General features: G+C 43.9%; 1 protein-coding gene across 1 annotated transcript; it reads right to left on the bottom strand.

Annotated features, from left to right (window-relative positions):
* On the bottom strand, positions 1-5379 carry LOC107607885. The gene is made up of 6 exons (XM_016309782.1): positions 4811-5379; positions 3451-3970; positions 2822-3351; positions 1492-2716; positions 702-1290; positions 1-593 (listed from the first exon to the last, which is right to left on the bottom strand). The coding sequence occupies exons 1-6, from the start codon at positions 5377-5379 to the stop codon at positions 1-3; spliced, it is 4026 nt and encodes a 1341-aa protein (XP_016165268.1).

The following is a 14442-nucleotide window of genomic DNA, read 5'->3' as shown; positions in this document are numbered from 1 at the left end:
CTAAGTGTAGTATCGCCGTAAATTGGCGGCATTCCAGGTCCTTGGGACTTCGTCGCCGTTAAGTCGTTCGAGTTTATATGCTCCCTTTCCGATTACCGCCTTGATTCTGTATGGTCCTTCCCAGTTGGGGGTGAGTTTTCTTTCTCCTGGGATCGGGGGACCGATGTCGTTTCGTCGTAGGACGAGGTCGTCGGTCGCGAATTCTTGTTGGACGACGCCATGGTTGTATCTTAAGCTGATTCTCTGTTTTAGGGCTAGCTCTTTGATGTGAGCTATGCTTCTTTCCTCGTCAATGAGGTATCGTTCTGCTTCCTCGTCGTTACCGCCGACCGTTTTTCTGGGGCTTGGGTCTCCGATTTCTACCGGGATGACTGCCTCCACGCCGTATGTTAATCGGAAGGGGGTTTCTCCTGTGGTCGTTTGCGGTGTGGTTCGGTATGACCATAGGACCGATCCGAGCTCGTCGGCCCATAGTCCTTTGGCTTCGTCGAGCCACTTCTTGAGTCCCTTGACGATTATTTTGTTTGCGGATTCCACCTGTCCGTTTGTTTGGGGGTGTTCTACCGAGCTGAAACGGTGAGATACGCGTAGTCCTTCTAAGAGTTCTCTGAACTTTTTGTCAGCGAATTGGGTTCCATTGTCCGAGATAACGATCTCGGGGATCTCGAATCGGGTGATGATCTGTCACTAGAGGAATTTACGGCATTGGGCTGCCGTTATGGAGGCTAGGGGTTCGGCTTCGATCCACTTGGTGTAGTAGTCTATGGCGACGATGAGATACCAGAGTTGACCGGGTGCCGTAGGGAAGGGTCCGACGAGGTCGATCCCCCAGGTGCCGAATGGCCGTTCTGCCGATATGATGCTGAGCTGGTGTGGGGCGGCTTGGTGGATATTTGCGTGCCTTTGGCATTTGTCGCAGCTTTTAACTATTTGTATGGAATCTCGGATAACTGTGGGCCAGAAGTAGCCTGCCTTGATGACTTTTTGGGCTAATGTTTTGCCTCCGATGTGGTGGCCGCAGCAACCTTCGTGGATTTCGTGGAGTATGTACCCCGTGTTCTCGGGTTCGACGCATTTGAGCAGGGGTTGCGAGAATCCGCGTTTGTATAGCTGTCCTGCGACAACGGTATAGTTGGCGGCTTCCCGTTTTATTCGTTTTCCCTCTTTGGGATCCGGCGGCAGTGTTCCGTCAAAGAGGTACTGTAGGATAGGGTAGGTCCAAGATCCTTGGTTCGAGAGTGTCAGATGAGTGTTGGTTGTCGTTGACACGGAGGGTGACTTGATGACTTCCTGGATTAGCGATTTGTTACCGTGCCCTGGTTTGGTACTGGCTAGTTTGGAAAGTAGGTCTGCCCTGGCGTTTCGTTCCCTAGGAACGTGCTGTATGGTAACTCGCTCGAATCCTTCTTTTAGTTTGTTTACCTTGGCGAGGTATTGTTGGAGTAGGGGATCTCGTGTCTGGTAGTCTCCGTTAATTTGGGAGCTGACTACCTGTGAGTCGGTGTTTACCTCTAGGACCTTTGCTCCGACTTCCCAAGCTAGGGCTAGGCCTGCCAGGAGGGCCTCGTATTCTGCCTGGTTGTTTGAGACTGGGAATTCGTATCGTACTAATTTTTCGATTATGACTCCGTTCTGACTTTCGAGAATGACTCCGGCACCTCCAGAGGTGACGTTCGATGAGCCGTCAACATGTAGTTTCCACGATTCGGGGGTGGAGTTTCCTGGGGTCATCTCGGCGATAAAGTCGGCCATGGCCTGTGCTTTGATCGCGTACCGGGGTTCGAACTTGATTTGGAATTGAGATAGTTCGATGGACCATGCTAACATTCTTCCCGCAAGGTCGGGTTTTTGTAGTACTTGTTTGACCGCCTGGTCGGTTCGGACTGTCAAGGGGTGGGCCTGGAAGTATTGTCGCAGGCGCCGGGAAGCCGTGAGGAGTGTAAAAGCTAATTTTTCTAGGCCTGAGTAGCGAGTTTCCGCTTCTTGCAGGACTTTGCTTATGAAGTAGATAGGTTCTTGTTCCTTTCTCATGTTTTCACGGATGAGTGCTGCTGCGAGTGCCTCTTCCGTAATGGAGAGGTACAGGTAGAGTGTTTCCCCTGTTTGGGGTTTGGCGAGGATTGGTGGTTCCGCTAGGACTTTCTTGAAATGCTGGAATGCTTCTTCACACTCCGTCTCCCATTTAAAAGGGGATCCTTTTTTCATTAGTTTGAAGAAAGGGATCGCTTTTTGAGCCGATGCCCCGAGAAAGCGTGATAACGCCGTCAATCGGCCGGTGAGCTTTTGGATTTCTTTGAGGTTTTTTAGGCTCGTCATTTCGAGGACGGCGCGACATTTCTCCGGGTTTGCTTCAACTCCGCGTTGCGTGATCATAAAGCTGAGGAACTTCCCTGCCTCCATCCCGAAGGCACATTTTGCCGGGTTGAGTCGCATTTGGTGCTTTCGTAGGGTGTTCATTATGACCTTGAGGTCGTCGGTGAGTTGTTCGTCGGATTCAGTCTTAGCGAGCATGTCGTCTATGTAGACTTCTAGTTTGCTTCCGGACAGGTTTTGGAATATTTTGTTGACGAGTCTTTGATAGGTGGCTCCAGTGTTTTTCAGGCCGAAGGGCATTACTGTGTAGCAGTATGTCCCGTCTGGGGTGATGAACACTGTTTTTTCTTCGTCTGGTCGGTGCATCAGAATCTGGTTGTAGCCGAAATATGCGTCCATGAAGCTGAGGTATCGGTGGCCGGATGTGGCATCTACTAATCCGTCGATGTTTGGTAGGGGAAAGGCGTCCTTCATGCAGGCTTTGTTGAGGTCCGTGTAGTCGACGCACATTCGCCATTTCCCGTTAGATTTTTTCACTAGCACGACGTTTGCTAACCAGGTCGTGTAAGGGAGTTCCCTGATGAAGTTGGCTTCGAGTAGGGCTTTGACTTGCTTCTTGACCTCGGCGGCTCGGTCTGGTGACATTTTTTGCCTCCTTTGTGCTATGGGTTTAGCTTTGGGGTCCACGGCTAGCCGGTGGGACATTAGGTCGGGGTTTATTCCCGGCATGTCGGCTGGTGTAAATGTGAACAAGTCTCTATTTTGCTTCAAGAGTTGGGAGAGTTCTTCTTTGAGATCATATGGGAGGTTCCTATTAATGAAGGTGTATTCCTCTTTGCTTGGCCCTATTTGTAGCTTTTCCATGTCTCCTTCTGGCTTTAGCCTGGGTTGGTCGTCTTGCCGAGCATCCAGATCGGCTAGGAATACCCCGGCCGCATCTCGGGATTTCTTCCTTAGGGCTAGGCTGGTGTTCTCGCATTCGGCTGCGACTTCTCGGTCCCCGTGGATGGTACCGACGGAGCCGTCGTCGGATCTAAACTTCATGAGGAGGTATTTGGTAAAGATGATTGCGGAGAAGTTGTTGATTGTTTTTCTTCCGAGAATCACGTTATAGGCTGTGGAGTCTTTTAGGACTACGAATTCAGATAAGATTGTCTTCTTTTGGTTGCTTGTTCCTATGGTGATGGGAAGGGTCATTGAGCCATCTGGTTTGAGAAAGTTGTCTCCGAGTCTCGTGACACCGTTGCGGTGTGTTTGGAGGTTGTCGTTGTGGAGCCCGAGCTTATCGAAGGCTCCTCGGAAGAGGATGTTCGAGTCTGCCCCGGTGTCCACCAGTATCCTTCGTACTAGTCCTGTTCCGATTCTAGTCGAGATGACGAAGGGGGAATCTTCGGCCGAGGTGCCGTGCTGGCAATCCTCTGGTAAGAAGGTTATCGTGTTGTCGGCCGCGATGGTTGGAGTCTGGTTTCTGACCGCCATTACTTTGAGATCTTTTTTCATCGTTAGTTTCGACTTGCTCGATATGTCCTTGCCCGTGATGATGTTTACGATGATGGTCGGGTCGTCTTCTGGGCTTTCCCTGGGGGGTTGCTTTTGGGTTCTCGGGTTACGCCCGTCTTTTTCCGGCGACCTGTCTCTTTCCGCACGTCTTGGTTCTCTGATGATTTTGGCAAATTCTGGGAGTTTGCCGTCTCGTATGGCTTGTTCGAGGGCGTCTTTAAGGTCGAAACAATCTTGTGTTTTGTGACCGTAACCTCGGTGGTAGTCGCAGTAGAGGGTTTTGTTGCCTCCCGTCCTTTCTTTGAGTTATCGGGCTTTCGGAATGATGCCTCGATCTGCTATTTGGTGGTATATTTCGGTAATTGGTGCTGTCAGGGGCGTGTAATTAGAGAATTTGCCAATTCTTGGTGGTCGGTTTGTATTTGTCGGTCTGGGGTGGTCCCTTTGATTCTCTCTGGGTGGTGGATTTTGGCGAGGAGCCGAGTTGCCGTGTTGGGTGTTGCCGTGCTGCCGTTTGTTGGCGGCGACAACCTGGCTAACTTCTTCGTCATTGATGTAATCTTTGGCGACATTCTGGATCTCGTGCATGGTCCATACTGGTTTGGTGGTGAGGTGTTTGCGAAAATCTTCGTTCATGAGTCCGTTGGTTAGGCAAAGGCTTGCGACGAAATCCGTGAGTCCGTCGACCGTCAGGCATTCATCGTTGAAGCGGTCGAGGTATTTTCTTGTGAATTCTTCTTGTTTTTGCGTGACCCCTAGCAAGATGATGGGGTGTTTAGCTTTGGTGATTCTAGTTGTGAACTGGGCCATGAACTTTCGTGTTATATCGTGGAAACTGGCTATGGATCCGTTTGGGAGGGCGTTGAACCATTTGATTGCCGGTCCTGCAAGGGTTACCGGGAAGGCTCTGCATCGGACCGCGTCGGCCGCTCCTTCCAGGTTCATCCTGGCCTCGAAGGCCGTTAGATGTTCCTGAGGGTCCTTGGTCCCATCGTACTTCATGTCGGTAGGTTTGTCGAAACCTTTGGGGAGTTTTGCTCTTAAGATTCTTTCTGTGAAGGGTGTAGCTCCCATTATTGTGTGGTCGTTTCTTGTGCGCTTGGTATTTCGGTACCTCCGATCTTCGTCTGAGTCGTGTTGACGACTTAGATCTCGGGAAGCGCTGCGGTTGTGTTTCTTGTTGTATCGCCGTTCCGGAGATTTCTCGTGACCGTGGTCGCGTGAGGCACTGCGACCGTCTCTCCTATCGTGTCGTCGGGTTGGTGACCTGCCGCGGTGAGATCTTGATCTGGAAGTTGCCTGGCTTCCACGTTCGTTGTTGTGTTTTTCTCTATTAGTCAGTTTGCCTTCGAGCTCCTGGACCCGGAGGCAGAGGTCCTGGATGATCTGTGCCGCTTTGTCCCTGGCTTTCTCAGGATGTCGTTGGTCTGCGATGACGTGATCGTTCGCGTGGCGGACAGTACTTGCTATTCTCGCCTGGTTCGTGACCTCCCGGTGTTCTGGGGTTGGATGAAGCGGTTGGGAGTCATCCTGGCTTGAGTGGGTTTCCTCCAGAACGTCCCCCATCCAGCTCGGCTGGCGCAGGTTCCCATAGACAACGCCAATGTACGAGATGTCTCCGGTACGGGTTGAAGGGTGGATCGGGAACCTGCGGATCAAGGCTGAAGCCGGGTCGCTTGACTGGAGCAATGGGGGGAGGTACCTGCAAAGACACTCCGACGCTCAAGTCAGAATGGATCTAAGAGGTATAAGGTATGTGGGATGAATGAATACCTGGAGGGACTTGGGTCCCCTATTTATAGGCGATGATGGGTATCTTATCCTATCTTATCTGGTTACGATAAGATAGACGAATGAATTTGAAAGTTGGTTAGGAGCTCTGGAAGACCGGTTTTTGGGCCTTCTGAGCGAGGTGCGGGTTGGACCCGAGGAGCCGGGTCGGGTGCAGTCCCGGGTCCGAGCTTCGTGGCTCGGGTCCGTAATAATTTTGTTTCTTATCCTTACCCCTTTATATCTCGGAAGAAAGCATTTATACTTCAGAACGTTTTCAAACGATTTTTTTTGGACATTGCCTCCGCAATTGTGTTCGACATCTCCTGCATCATTATCATCAGTCGCAACCTCTGCATGTTGTCCAAGAGTAGAGATCCGCCATTACAACAGTTTTTCGTTGGCAACGAGGGTCGACATATACGCCGGCAACAACAGAAGCAGAGAGAGGTTACTAGAATGAAGTGCTGAAGGCCAGCAGATTGAAGGCAGCTGCTATTAGAAGAACCATGGAGAAAGTAATCAGAGCACTGACGCTGATGATTGAGGCCACATGGTAATCAATCATTTTTTTAGGGGATTTAAAATTTCACTGAATCATATATAAAGGAGTGATAGATCAGATGACACGGCGGCACAAGGTAATGCCATCACCAACAGGAATTTGACAAATTTCAATTCTTTCATCACTAGCAAGGTGCTTGTTGAGTTCCATCACATAACCGCGAGAGTTCTTCACAAAATCCATCATTGGTGCATGAGGTGGCTGAGCCACAAATCCAAACCACAGGGTGTGCTCCGAGATGCAGAAATCAGGCTTACTCACTCTCCGGAATGGCACGAGTCAAGCTAAGCCGGTGTGTGACTACAAAGAACTGGAGGTAAGGGAGATAGTGAGGAATACCTCCGCCACCACCCTCCAAAGGATGGCGATGCTGAAACCGCAGCTAACCCACATCAGAGGTGAATGCAGACCCACTACCTCAGAACAAGCACAATCTGGGATGGACTGAAACTCTCTAGTGGACATGAGCAACCCAACCCGACTCAAGGAAACCCCGAAGACCCAAACTGTCCAGCATCAAAGAATAGAACACAAACCCTACCTTGCTCCTCAATTCCATCAATGCAAAATCTCGAATCTGATATCCAACAAAAAACAGCACTGCACAAGATCTACCAAAGAAAGAATCTCAAATCTGATATCCAACAAAAAACAGCACTGCACAAGATCTACCAAGGAAAGAAGAGAAACAACAAACATGGCATTCCACCCTCTCCCGACAAGGAAGGTACCAAAATCCACATCCAAAATGCCTCCAAACTTTCAACCTGCAAGCAAAGTAATTCCCTGTCTGATTTAATTTATACACAGCCAGTCCAAAACAAATTTGCATGCTCATGATCTGTTTGTCAATTGCAGTGACATGTAGTGTTGTTCTTTCAAAATGTTCATGATGATTTGCGGCTTGCACCTGGGCCAATTCTGTCGAAGAGAACCGTCAGCTGTAAGCTTGGCTACTTCATGCGCCAAGGCATTTCCTTGTCTAGACACCCAGGTAAACCCACAATTTGAGATATTTCGCGCTAATTCCAAAATGTCGTCCAAAATAAATTGAATTTCTGCAATTGAGGCTTTTGATTTTAGAGCTTGGATGAGTATCAAACTGTCAGATTCAAAGATACTTCTTTCCAGTTGAAAGTTTTTAGCTATTATTAGTGCTTCCCTAACCGCTAATGCTTCCGCAGCTAAAGGTGAGGAAGCCGCAATTTTAGAGTTTGAGGTTGTGAGGAGGTTTCCAGCATGGTCTCTGAATACTGCCGCTGTTGCTCCTCCAGAGAACACTTCGAGAAACGCTGCATCAACATTGCACTTGATCCATCCTGGTGGAGGCGGTCTCCAGGTAACCCTTTTAACTGTCCTCCTATCATGAATAGAACTTATAGCTGGTTCTTCTGGGAAATCTGCAAATTCTGTTTCCATTTGTTTAGCATTGTTAATTACTAGTAAAGGACTAGGTTTGGACCTCTGATGCACTTCTTGATTTCTTTCTTTCCACACCTCCCATGCCAAAAAAACCTACTCTGCTGCTACACAGTTCATAATCAGTTCCTGTGCCCACCTTCATATTTTTAAAAAGATCTATTACCCATTTTCCAAAAGATGAGACTGTATGGGCCGTAGGACAGCACTGAATTTGGGCTCCAAACCACGCAGCCCTTGTCCAAGGGCAGAGCAGCAGCGCATGCTCAGTGGACTCTGGTTCCTGCAAACAAATAGGACAGATAGGAGTGTTAGAGATTTTTTTATTATAAAGATTTTGGAAGACCGGTAAAATGTTATGCGATGCCCGCCATAGAAAGGTTCTGATCTTTTGAGGCACTCTTAATTTCCAAATGTCTCTCCATAAGTCCTTGAAGTCATCACTAGTTGATGGGCTATTGTTATTATCAAGATGCTGCTCTTTCCTGGCAGCATGATATCCCATTTTGATAGTGTACTTTCCATCTGGTTTAAGAGGCCAACTAAGTTTGTCTTCTCTGCCAATAACACTCACCGGGGTTCTAATGATCTTTCCAACAGTATCTCCATCAAAATGTTTCCTTAACTCACTTATATTCCACCCCTGTCCTTCACTAATTAGCTCCTTTACAAACGTGACGTCATCAATCATAACATCAGGACTCTTTTTCATGTTCAATATCCAATTATCATCTAAGATTCTCACTTTTTCTCCATTCCCAATCAACCATCTCCCATTTTTCAAAAGGAAATCCTTACCATGCACAATACTTTTCCATATCCAAGATGCTTCGTTTCCTGCCTTAGTTACTTTAAAATCCACATTTGGAAAATAGACAGCCTTAAGCACTTGAACCCAGACTGCATTAGGGCATTCGAAAACTCTCCATGCTTGTTTTGCCAAGTGTGCTAAATTTTGACTGTAAAAATCCTTAAAACCAATTCCACCATCCCTTTTGCTAGCACAAATTTTATCCCAACTCCTCCAATGGATACCCCTATCCTTACCAGTAGAGGCCCACCAAAATTTAGCCACTTTCTGACAAAGGCGGTGACAAAAACCTTTAAAAAGAGGACGACATTCATAGCATAGGCAGGTATCACTTGAATAACCGATTTGATGAGAACCTCCCTCCCAGACTGAGAAAGAAGTTTTTCTTTCCAACCGCAAAGCTTATCAGACACTCGCTCCTCAATCCACCTCAGAGCTTTATTCTTAGATCTGCCCCACTGAGTCGGAAGACCAAGGTACTTACCTGGTTGATCCCAAGCAGGCAACCCTAAGATCTCTTCTATTTCTACTCTATTTCTGATCGGAACCTGATTGTGGAACGTAATCCCAGACTTGTCAACATTTATTTGCTGCCCCGAGGCTTCTGTATACATATTTAAAATAGTAATGAGCTGATAAACTTCCTCCTCACTATCCTTCGAGAAGATAATGCAATCATCCGCAAAGAGAATATGAGAAATGGCTAGAGCAGTGGGAGCAATTCTGACACCAGAGATTCTACCCTCGTCTTTAGCCTTGTCCACAAGAATAGTAAAAACTTCAGCTGCTATGATAAACAGGTATGGCAAAATGGGGTCTCCCTGCCTTAGTCCCCTCTGCGGCACAAAACTTCTAGACAAAACACCATTGATCTTAATTTTATAAGAAACCTGCGAGACACACATCATAATCAACTTAACCCAGTGCAGATTAAACCCAAAAGCTTTCAGAGTTGCTTCTAGGAACGACCATTCAACCCTGTCATAGGCTTTATTCATATCAATCTTAACGGCTAAATTCCTGGAAGCATGCTGCCCTTTTTTATTTAAAGCATGAAACATTTCCTGCACTATTACCATGTTATCCTGAATGAGGCGTCTCCCCACAAAAGCACTCTGGATAGGTGAAACAATCGCATCTATTATTCTTCTAAGCCTAATAACCAACACCTTAGAAATGATCTTATATATAAAGTTACAACAGCTAATCGGTCGAAGCTGATTAAGAGTTTCTGGGTAATTGGTCTTAGGAACCAAAACTATAATAGTATCTCCGATCCTACTTGGTAGGACCCCTTCCTGAAAGAAATGCTTAACAACTTCACAAACCTCCTTTTCAATAATTGCCCAATGCTTTTGGAAAAAAAGGCCATTTAATTCATCTGGACCCGGTGCCTTAAGACTTCCAAGGCTGAAAGTAGCTTCTTTGATTTCCTGATCAGAAACCTCTTTCATTAGCTCTCGATTCATATCTTCAGTCACTCTAATAGGGATTTTGCTAATGCATTCAGACATAACAAGGTTGTTAGAAGCTTTAAAAAGATTCCGCAAATGAAGAACAGCCAGCTTAAGTATCTCATTCTCACCACACACCCATTATCCACTAGTATTCTTTAATCTCTCAATCTTATTCCTGTCCCTTCGTTGGATGGTAGAAGCATGGAAAAACAGTATTCTTGTCGCCAAACTTCAGCCATTTCACTCTAGATCTCTGACCCCAATACTTTTCCTCCTGTTTCCATAATCTAATAATATCCATTTTCAAATTACTAATTTCCTGTTGCTGAGTATCCGAGTATTCTCTTTCCTCTGCTAGCTTAAGGCTATACATTTGTTTTTGTATTTCGACATCAGCCCTCTTAAAGTTAACCTTATTCCATTTGACCAATTCTTGTTTACAACTATTCATCATTCGAGTTAAATTTGTCCAATGATCAACCGTACTATTACAAACACTATTCCATCCTCTCCTTATGATATTACCACAATCAGCATGATCAGCCCAAAAAGTCTCAAATTTAAAGCATCTGCTCCTTATTCCCCTGGGTGTAACATTGAGAACTAAAGGCGTATGATCAGAGCTAATAGCTGGTAAAGCTGAAAGGGTGGCATGTTGGAAAGCTCGTCTCTATTCCCAATTAGCAAGTACTCTATCTATCCTTTCTTTAGTAACAAAACCATTCCTTGGGTTACTAAATCATGTGTATTTAGTCCCTTGTAAATCCAAGTCCATGAGAGCATTCTTGTCTACAAAACACCTGAAAGTGTCAATCTGACTAGTCGGCTTTGGATGCAACCCCACTTTCTCATGCTGTGCAATTACATCATTAAAGTCCCCAATAAAAGCCCTCGGCACATGCAAATTATTATCTACACAAGTTAAGTCATTCCATAACTCCTTTCTTCTCTTAAAATCAGGATGGCCATAGACAAAAAAGACAGAGCCCTCCGGACAACCCCCGGGACTCGACACAAAACATATTATCAAAACTTAACTTTCTCCTAGTCCTAACACAACTAAGATTACTAGCTTTAGTCTCCATAAGAAACAAAATGGATGGCCTGAGAGATTTACAAATACTTCTTAATTCAGACACTGTCGATGGGGCCGCCATTCCACGACAGTTCCAGCTGACAACAATCACGGCTGCTGGTGGAGCGTGATAAGGCCCGCCTCCTCAGCCATAACTAATCCAGCAACATATTTGAACTTCTTACCTTATTTTTCCATTCTTAGCTGTTCATCATCCTCGAACTTGTCTACATAGACTGCTAGGCTGCTTGTATCCCTTGACCTTTTAGAGTCCAGATTCAGCCCCATATCAAAAGCCAGCTCCAACACACGTTGACTTTCGTTCCTCTGCTCCGACCCAGCAGCAGTCTCCTCCTCCATTTGTTGCTGCTCCTCAACTAGTTCGACGTAATACTCCTCCCCATTATCCATTCGCTGAATCATGGTTCTACTGGCAGCAGTAACGATTCTCTTCATTTTTGGTTTATCCCTGTAGCTCCACAACTGTCCTGCGCTATGCCTAACGATTCGTGTCTCCATCTCAGATTGCTTGTAGATTTCCACATTGCCATGATGCTTAGTTGGGCTTCTTTCTTGCCAAAAAATTTCTCCAATTCTTCCCTGATTGTTAGCTTTTTGGGATTCCCTCAAGCATCATCCTCTACTTGTTGGCACTGAAAACAATCCTCCATCTGCTTGGGCTCATCCAAACATCCCTCATTCAGCCTTGTTCTGTTACCAAAAGGTTGGCACTCCTCGTTCTCCCCAACCTCAAGATGCTCCTGACACCCCTTATGAATAATCTGAGAATGAAAAGGTCCAGAGGCCTCCTGCTCCAAAGAAAACGTGTCATTGGGCCTAAATGCACAACTAACTTCACCTATCTCTTGGAGCTTATCATAACCTTTTATGATGTCAGTTCTAGTGTTTGTAGATTTGTTACCCTTGTCTGTTGGTCAGAATTTGCTTCGAGATTTCTTAGAGGCCCTGTTTGTAGTCCCCTACCCGTACTACTCTCTTCGGCCGAATGCTCCTTCATATGCTCCATTCTGGCGCGCTCCCCCTCACAATCCTGTTTAGCCTCAGTCCATTCCCTGTTCATTTCCTTCTCATCCTGCTCTTTTTCCCTAGCTGAGATGGCCCTAACTCGATTAACTCCTAAACCCAGCCCATACCTTGGTTGCATGTGGTCCCAGCTAGCCATTGCCATTGGGCTCCTACATTCCTTCTTGGTATGACCTAGGATTCCACAATTCAGACAATAACTGTCCTGTATCCTCTCATACTTGAAGTCCACCCAAAGAGTTTGATGATTCTGTGTTGCTAACCAGAAACCAGTTGGCAGAGGTTTGGTGATATTCATTGTTACCCTCACTCTCAAGAACATTCTCTGTAGTGTATCATTTAATCTGGAATTTTCTGTTTCCATCACAGTTCCTATTTTCTTACCAATAATTTCTGCTGTTTTCCTTATTATATAACTGAGTGAAAATCCATGTATTTGTACCCATAACTCCATATACTTGTGATCCACTTCATAGACTGACTCTCGTCCATTCCATATCTGCAGATTAAGAAGATGTCCACGAACGCTCCAGGGCCCTCCATTCCGTATTTGGATCCCTTTTCGCACATCCTTAAAGCTGATGAACAGTTTGTTTCTGCCAACATCAGAAATGGCTACTCCTTCCGGATGGCCCCAAATTCCCAGAAGAGCTGCTCTGCAGGTGTTGAAGCTAACTTCTTTGTCCGAGAGAATCTTTCCTACCAAATTAAAATTTTCTGCAGCAAAACTGTCATCCTCATCAGGGTTGATGGAAATAACTTTGCCTTCGATAGATTGCTCCTCTTGGCAGGCCATACATAGTATTGTTATAAAAAGAGAAAGAAGCTAAAGAGAAAAGTTTGCGCAAAGGGGTAAACAATAAACGAGTAAGCACAAAGCTGTTAATTCGGGGAAACACTCCATATGAGAGAAGAGTTCTCCATGAGAGAGAGAAGGCGGTTCTGTTAACCGACTTTGGACAAGGTTTCATTGATTACCTTCTGTTTTCAAACGATTTAAACAATATTTGATTGAAGATATGGCCACCTCTCCAGAATCCATATCAAATCTCGAAAATAAAACAAATAGTGGGTTACACTAAACAATTTTAAATACAAACACAAACAAAGCTATTAGACATAGGAGAAAAAGATCAATACTTCAGTCCTATTATTTTTAACTCTTGAAAGATATTTACTAACTTGAGTTTCGGAATCTTTTTTGCAGATTTCACGCTTAGACCCGAGTTATGAAGAGTCCTCCACTACGACTATCTGTGAGACGAAGAAAGAGGTCGTTGAACAGTAGTAACGAATTATACCCTAATTGTGTACCCTTGATGGAACAGTTTCTATTATTCTTGTTTATTTATACAATCATGTTTTATGAAAAAAAAAATAGTCACTTATCAACTACGGAATAAGAATATATATAGTGTTTAAGAAAATCTTTGACCATGTTATTAAAAAATTGATTTTTATTATGACAAATTTAATTATTCTGCTATGAAATATTTGATTTATTCTAGTGGTTATGTTTTAAAAAATTAAATAATATATAAAAATATATAAAAAAAATATTAAAGAGTCATCAGAATTTATTATTTTTTGTCGTTATTTTTAGTTATCAATCTAATTTTTTTAGTTTAGTAATTCAACAATATACTTTTAGGTTTTAGCTCACACTATTAAATATTGATGGCTAATTGATAGTCAAAAATAATAAATTCTGTTGATGCTCTAAAAATCTTCATACAAAAATATTAGTAACCAATTAGTAACTAATTTTTGGTATTTATGAAGTATTTTTGTTATTCTTAACATACTTGCTTCCATTCTTAAATGACATAAACAATCTATATCTTAGATTTTAAATAAAAGATATTGTTAACATGTACTTTAAAAATATATTTTAATAATTATAATAAAATATTATTTTTTAAAATTATTAAAATATTTTTTTATATTTTAATATATTAAATATATAAAAAATTTTAAAAAATTTTCTATTATTATATTCTTAAAATACATTTTTAAGACATAAATTAGTTGAATAAGTGATATATGTTTCACTCTTGTATGTATCAAGGGTGATATTTTTTATTTGTGAATTGTGATACATTAGTTTGGTGTTCAATATTTTTTTCTTGGTATTAAAAAAATTATAGCTCATATTGCGAGAAAAAAAAAAGATGTGGTATCTTTTGTGTGTAAGCTTGGTAAAGCAGGCCTAAATACCGATTAGAAATATTGGTTATGGCATTGCTAACTAAAGTGTTTGGGACAAGCGCTGACCAAAAAACAAATGTTTGGGATTGGAGAAAAAATTAAAAACCAACCATTTATGTTAGTTGTAGAGTCTGCCTTCAAAGCTGAGATTTGGGGGGTATATAGGTCTAAAGATAATATAGACCATGGGTTTGAAAAGAATTATAATACAATGTGATTCTTTTTTTTTTTTTTTTGATGGAATAATGGGGGTCAAGAACCCCAAAACAGCAAGCAGAAA

The sequence above is a fragment of the Arachis ipaensis genome, chromosome B07 (assembly GCF_000816755.2).
Source record: "Arachis ipaensis cultivar K30076 chromosome B07, Araip1.1, whole genome shotgun sequence".
In the NCBI taxonomy this organism is placed as follows: domain Eukaryota; kingdom Viridiplantae; phylum Streptophyta; class Magnoliopsida; order Fabales; family Fabaceae; genus Arachis; species Arachis ipaensis.
This window is presented reverse-complemented; position numbering and strand designations above follow the sequence as displayed.